Source organism: Mastomys coucha, unplaced genomic scaffold (assembly GCF_008632895.1).
Source record: "Mastomys coucha isolate ucsf_1 unplaced genomic scaffold, UCSF_Mcou_1 pScaffold14, whole genome shotgun sequence".
In the NCBI taxonomy this organism is placed as follows: domain Eukaryota; kingdom Metazoa; phylum Chordata; class Mammalia; order Rodentia; family Muridae; genus Mastomys; species Mastomys coucha.
Window position 1 is genome coordinate 16,883,604 of NW_022196896.1, and position 7,407 is coordinate 16,891,010.

Consider the following 7,407-nt stretch of genomic DNA (forward strand, 5'->3'; position numbering starts at 1 on the left):
TGTTTTTGTTTGTTTGTTTGTTTTTTTGGAGGGGAAACTGGGAATGGAGAAATTTACATGTAAATAAAATAAAAAAAAAAAGATTTGGCTAAATGGATATGTGGAAGAAGCTCTTCAGCATCTTTCATCACATTTCCAAAATACATAGAGTGTGAACTCAAGCTAAAGAAAGCTGCTGCTCTGCTTTCTTATGCCTTTTGCCCTCCTTTCAATGATCTTTGGTGTTTCCTGTGGGCCACATGCTCCTCTGCCTCCTCAGGAGCACATTTTGAATCTTCTACCTAAAATGACCTATTCTCTTACCATCTTAGGAAATTTGTAATCCTTTAACTACATTGGCGCTTAGTAAACACCTACCCTATTCTGTTCACCTAGTGAGTACTAAGTGCCCAAACTATTGGTGCAGATTCCTCTCACTTTCTTCTTTGCCCTGCCTAAGTATCCCAGGTTCCTGCCTCTCACACTGCATTCAGCTGGTGCTCTTGAAAGCAGAATTGTCACCACCCACTGCTGTACTTTACTTCAAGCTTAATGTTTGAAGACCACTGTGTTTGAAGAAGTAGTATATGAATGTAAGGGCTTTTAGATGAAGTGACTTTTATTTCGTGTGTTATTGGCTGTGAAGCCTTGGAATATTTGTTTGATTTCATAGTTGCCATATTTACCTCCTTTATAGAACCCAGTTCATAGATTTGCTTGTTGAGTCAGAATGTATGTGGCAGATCTGTCCTGGCCTTTACCTAGACCAAATCATGAAACATGATTGAACTGTTATTATTCATAACATTTACAGTTGCCTTCACTCTGACTTCCTTACTAGTAAAGTTCATGGATAGCAGGTCTCCTTTAAGGTTCTTCTCACAAACATCTTAAACCCCAGGAGATAGCAGAACAATAAAAGAGCAACGAGCCTACTCCATTTATTTCATACAATATTGTGAGCAAATATTGTGGTAGATTCATACTGATAAGAAAAAAGAAATGACTGTCTAAAATGGCCTTAATAAAAACAATCCATATTAAAGTCTAATGCTCAATGGTGGAAATGCAGACCAGAAAACTTATAAAGTTTATTTCAATTACCAAATGCTTAAATATCCTCATAAGATGAGATGTTTAAGAAATCACACAAAAGCTGGGCGGTGGTGGCGCACGCCTTTAATCCCAGCACTTGGGAGGCAAAGGCAGGTGGATTTCTGAGTTCGAGGCCAGCCTGGTCTACAGAGCGAGTTCCAGGACAGCCAGGGCTACACAGAGAAACCCTGTCTCGAAAAACCAAAAAAAAAAAAAAAGAAAGAAAGAAATCACACAAATCATGCATTGTCTATGGGACCTAAATGGTGTGTGCTGAGTTTAAGGAAACAGGGCAGAGGGAGAGATTATGCACAGGTAATTTTAATATGGAAAGTCAAGTCATTCACACTTCAATTTGGACAGCCAACATAGATACACAAGCCCAATGCCATGTTCCATACTAACCAAAAGGAATTTGTCAAAAATAGAAAGCCATCTTGCACTATAATTATCGTGTCAACTAACTTGTTGGTAAAGGTAACCCATGTCAAAGACAATATGCAGTGGATGGCCAGTGTCAAAGGTGATGACTTAGGATTTCTGATGAGGTAAATGCCTATCCACGAATTTGTCTTGTCAGAGTTCTCTTCTGCATGCTTAGGGCCCCATGTGGTCTATTAACTGCACATTGAAGTGTATCATTTATATCTCACACAAATCAAAATTCAATCATAAAGTCATTGTTCTCAACCAGCAATATATTAGAAAGAATGTTCTAACCATCTCCCATACAAACATAAATATGTCAGATTCCTACCATGTGTGACAGTGTGTTACAGAAATTATATTAATAAGTTATATTTTTAGTAAAATGGTCCTTTGATTCATTTGTCATCTGGTGAGTTGAAAAATTCAGTGAAGGGTCAATTTATAGTTAGAATCCTTTTCCTAAGAGGGTATGCAGTGAAGCCTACCAAATGAAGCATGCTCACTCGGGAGCACTGCCAGATTTTATAAGATAACTCTGGCACTTTATAGGAAATCAAAGGATGGCCCATTCCTCGGGGGCTTAATATGGTGACTTGAGTGCTATGCACCCTGGAAAGTGCCTAGTATAACACAAGGAATATAGCCTTCATTACACTCAAATGTGTAGAACTAGGCAGCTGCCATCAGTGTCTGTGAAAGGTCAGGAACAGAATCTGTAATACAACTTGTAGTAGATACTTTTTTTCCCTTCAGGCATTGTTTGTGCTATGAGTTTTTAAAATGTCTAGTCTTATTGTACCTTTGCTGGATTCTCAATACTTACGGGGTTAGAGCTGGGTTGTAATTATTAGGAATTATATGGCTTTTCTAGGGATGCAGTTCTGTGATACAGAACTTGCCTAGGGTCTGGAAGGGCCTGCTTCAGTTCCCAGAACAGGAAAACAAAAGCAAACTAGCAAAAATCCCTGTCATGTCTTAGTCTTGCTTCATTAGAGTTTAGTTACTGGTTATTTGATTACTGGTATTGCTGGCCTGCTTTGATATACGTATGCTTCATTTGGTACTCTCTGATTAGCAAAACATCTATAGCATCTATAGGTTTTTTTTTCTGTATTTGTGATGTTTAAAGATATCCCATTAAAGTTGTATTTAAGATATTTTCAATATTCATTTGAATAGTGAATGGCTTAGAGAAGTGTGTTTGAATGTATTCACAATAACTGTGAACACCCGAACCAGCACAACACATCATGCTCATATGATCTCTTTAACAGGTTTCACTGTAAATCCCCAGTGATTGTGAGCTTTAAGTTACTTTATTACCTTTTTTTGCAAAAAGCAAAGTATTCTTAGAATAGAGAAATATTACATCACATATATTCATTCACAGTTTAGACATTATCATAAGATCATTTTGAAACACTTTAAAGTCATAAATGGCAAGGATATAGTAGATTGCATATTACAGACAAACAATTTTAGTATATATATATGATAGTATCATGGCTTTAAAACAGTACCTAATATTCATATTTTATTATTTGACACAGGATAAAATTATGAAATAATTTCAAATTTTTATCTTAGAAATGGGAGACAATGATTGCAAACTACTTGTAGAAAGAAATGATTTAACTCAAATGTCTATTTCAACAATTCATAGATTTTTTTTTTGCCAGTATAGTAAGATGAGAATACAAACAACTATATTTCATCACTCAATGATTCTTACAGCATAAATGTTTGCAGTTGTCGAGGACTCTGCACCTCCATGCAGTAGCCTGATCTGGACCACATTAAATCAGATTGGCTAATGCTCTTACTGATGTTGTTTCTGACTTTCACAGCAAGATATGAATGAAAGGTATTTTTTATAGTAGAAACCAGCTGTTGGTTTGCTCTGTCTCATAGTTATTAATTTCTGGGATTTTGAAGACATTTTATGGACTTATTCCTTCACTGCTTGATTACAGGGGCATGTGCTCTACTCTCTGCAAAATAACACAACAGAGGAGCGATTGATAACTCTCTAATATTCATTTTCAAAGTCTTCATTCAGAGATATAAAAGTTCAGTTTTGACTAAATTTCTGAAATTAGACAGTTTATACTAATGAACTTGATATTTTCCATCTAACATATCTGAATAATTAATATATTTATGTAAGTGGCCAGACAGAAAGATAGAGAAATAGATAGTATATAGATACATAGATTGGTAGTAAGTAGATTAATCGTTCACAGAAAACTACATAATTATATTAATTTTAAAAGATAATTCATGGAAAACAGAAATCATGTGAGTACTTGGACTTAATTTGTATGTGCAACTCAGAAAAGGGTTTAGAATTCTAGGTTTCTAGGCATTCATTAACAATAGTAGGAACCATAAATTTTTCAATTTTTTAAATCTTTGGATACCTCCTAATAAGTGGCTTTTTTATCTCAGTATTCCCTGTTTACTCACAAAAGACTTACATTTATTGATATTTCTATTACAAATTTACTTCAAATATGTGATTTTCACCTCCACTTTTTCTTTCTTTTTCTTAATCCTTTATATTCAGTATACAGTATGGACTGCTCTCTGGGTCACCTGGAATGTGTTCATCATCTGCTTTTATTTGGAAGTAGGAGGCCTCTCTAAGGTGAGCTAACCACATCTTTGAAATACACTTTGAAAGCATATAGTTATAAATTAACTACTATGCGATACACTTTTATTATTATACTTGAGTGGAGAAATACAGAACATACATAGTACTAATTTAAAAAGTAGTCTAAGCTGCCATGTATTACCTATCTGTAATCACACCGCTTGAGAGATTGAGATTGGAGAATCATTTTAAGGTCATACTTGGTTGCATTGTGAATTCCGAGTTGGCATGTTCTCTGTGAGACAATACTTTAAAAAAGTAATGTCTGTACTCTATCATGAAAAAAGTGATCCTGGAGAAATACAGGCTAATGTAAAGGACTTTCAAAATCATGGCTTCTATTTTGTTTGTTATAGTAAAATTTGAAATTAACATTCATCTTCTAGTGAATTCTCATGAGCTTAATGGATACATAGTATTACAGTGACTGCAGCCCTATATATTAAAACAAAAGGGACTATGAATATTCATGGTTAGAGTAGGAAAGAGGTTGTAAAGAATGGAATCTCTTAAGTATAGCCGCCCTTCCTAACATGTGTACTCATGGGTGGGCTATTTTCTGTTCTGAGGTTCTCATCAGACAGAAGATTCTGCTCTAACTGCAACCTGGCACACATATTATTCCTGTCTGCTACAATTCTTAGTTCATCAGGCTTTCTGAAAACATGTCTTTCAATTGTTAAAAAATATAAAAACAAACTGTGTTAAATTTCTAATTACTAGTCTTAAAAAATATTATCTGAGAATGCATACCATGTGTGTTCTTTTGTGATTGGGTTACCTCACTCAGGATGATATTTTCTAGGTCCATCCATTTCCCCAAGAATTTCATAACTTCATTGATTTTAATAGCTGAGTAGTACTCCATTGTGTAGATGTACCACATTTTCTGTATCCATTCCTCTGTTGAGAGACATCTGGGTTATTTCCAGTTTCTGGCTATTATAAATAAGGCTGCTATGAATATGGTGGAGCATGTGTCGTTATTACATTTTGGAGCATCTTCTGGGTATATGCCCAGGAGTGGTATAGCTGGGTCCTCAGGTAGTACTATGTCCAATTTCCAGAGGAACTGCCAAACTGATTTCCAGAGTGGTTGTACCAGCTTGCAGTCCCACCAGCTCTTTCTCCACACCCTCTCCAGCATCTGCTGTCACTTGGGTTTTTTATCCTAGTCATTCTGACTGGTGTGAGGTGGAATCTCAGGATTGTTTTGATTTGCATTTCCCTGATGCTGAAGGATGTTGAACATTTCTTTTTTTTTCTTAGATATTTTCTTTATTTACATGTCATATGATTTCTCCTTTCCCAGTTTCCCCTCAAAAAAAACCAGACCAACCCCCCCCAAAATAACAAGAACAAACCCCTGTTGCCTCCCTCCTACCGCTGCTTGCCACACCACCCTCTCCCACTTATTGGTCCTGGTATTCCCCTACACTGGGTCACAGAACCTTCACAGTGCCAAGGGCCTCTCCTCCCATTGATGATCAACTTTGCAATCCTCTACTATACACATGCTGCCAGAACAATCAGTCCCACCATGTATACTCTTTGGTTGGTGCTCCTGAGCCATTCGGTATTCGTCAGTTGAGAATTCTTTGTTTAGCTCTGGACCCCATTTTTTAATAGGGTTATTTGTTTCTCTGGAGTCTAATTTCTTGAGTTCTTTGTATACATTGGATATTAGCCCTCTATCAGATGTAGGATTGGTAAAGATCTTTTCTCAATTTGTTGGTTGCCGTTTTGTCCTATTGATAGTGTCTCTTGCCTTACAGAAGTTTTGTAATTTTATGAAGTCCCATTTGTCGATTCTTGATCTTAGAGCATAAGCTATTGGTGTTCTGTTTAGGAAAATTTCCCCTGTGCCTATGTGCTCAAGGCTCTTCCTCACTTTCTTTTCTTCTATTAGTTTGAGTGTATCTGGTTTTATGTGGAGATCCTTGATCCACTTGGACTTGACCTTTGTACAAGGAGATAGGAATGGATCAATTAGCTGCCTTCTACATGCTAACTGCCAGTTGAGCCAGCACCATCTATTGAAAATGCTGTCTTTTTCACCTGGATGGTTTTAGCTCCTTTGCCAAAGATCAAGTGGCCATAGGTTTGTGGGTTCATTTCTGGGTCTTCAATTCTATTCCATTGATCTACCTGCCTGTCACTGTACACATGCTACCAGAACAATCAGTCCCACCATGTGTACTCCTTGGTTGGTGGTTGAGTGCCTCGGAGCTCTGAGGGTACTAGTTGGTTCATATTGTTGTTCCTCCTAAGGGGCTGCAAACCCTTCAGCTCCTTGGGTTCTTTCTCTAACTCCTTCATTGGGGACCTTATACACAGTACAATGGATGGCTGTCAGTCTCTACTTCTGTATTAGTCAGGTACTGTCAGAGCCTCTCAGGAGCCAGCTATGTCAGGCTGGCTTGTCCTTCCTTCAGTCTCTTTTCCATAGTTAGTCTTGGCAACTCCTTCCATGGGTATTTTGTTCCCCCTTTTAAGAAGGAATGAAATGTCCACATTTGGGTCTTCCTTCTTCTTGAGTTTCTTATGGTTTGTGGGTGGTTCTTTGTGTATTCCGAATTTCTGGGCTAATAACCATTTATCAGAGAGAGCATACCATGTGTGTTCTTTTGTGATTGGGTTACCTCACTCAGGATGATATTCTCCAGATCCATCCATTTCCCTAAGAATTTCATAACTTCATTGTTTTTAATAGCTGAGTAGTACTCCATTGTGTAGATGTGCCACAATTTCTGTATCCATTCCTCTGTTGAGGGACATTTGGGTTGTTTCCAGTTTCTGGCTATTATAAATAAGGCTGCATGTGTTCTTATTACATGAAAGGGGGAACAAAATACCTATGGAAGGATTGGTAGAGGCTAACTATGGAGAAGAGACTAAAGGAATGACAATTCAGAGACTGCTCCACCTGGGAATCCTTCCCATATTCAGTCATCAAATCTAGACACTATTGTGGATGCCAACAAATACTGGATGACAGGATCTTGAGATAGCTGTCTCCTGAGAGGCTTTGACAGTACTCGACTAATACAGAAGTAGAGGCTCATACAAATCCATTGGACTGAGTACAGGGTCACCAATGAAGGAGCTAGAGAAAGGACCCAAGGAGCTGAAGGGTTTGCAACCTCTTAAGAGGAACAACAATATGAACCATTTAGTACTCTCAGAGCTCCCAGGGACTAAAACTCCAAACAAAGAGTACACATGGGGGGACTCATGGCTCCAGCAGC

General features: G+C 37.6%; 1 protein-coding gene across 5 annotated transcripts in view; it reads left to right on the forward strand.

Annotated features, from left to right (window-relative positions):
- Nkain3 (sodium/potassium transporting ATPase interacting 3) overlaps positions 1-7,407 on the forward strand; it is a 652,366-nt gene that overhangs the window by 323,688 nt on the left and 321,271 nt on the right. For 4 of the 5 annotated variants that reach the window (XM_031366509.1, XM_031366514.1, XM_031366510.1 and 1 more), the window contains one exon: positions 4,070-4,150. The exons of the other annotated variant lie outside the window; for it this stretch is intronic. In XM_031366509.1, coding sequence (XP_031222369.1) covers positions 4,070-4,150 — 81 coding nt within the window. The remainder of the gene's footprint in view (positions 1-4,069; positions 4,151-7,407) is intronic. 5 annotated transcript variants of the gene reach the window in all.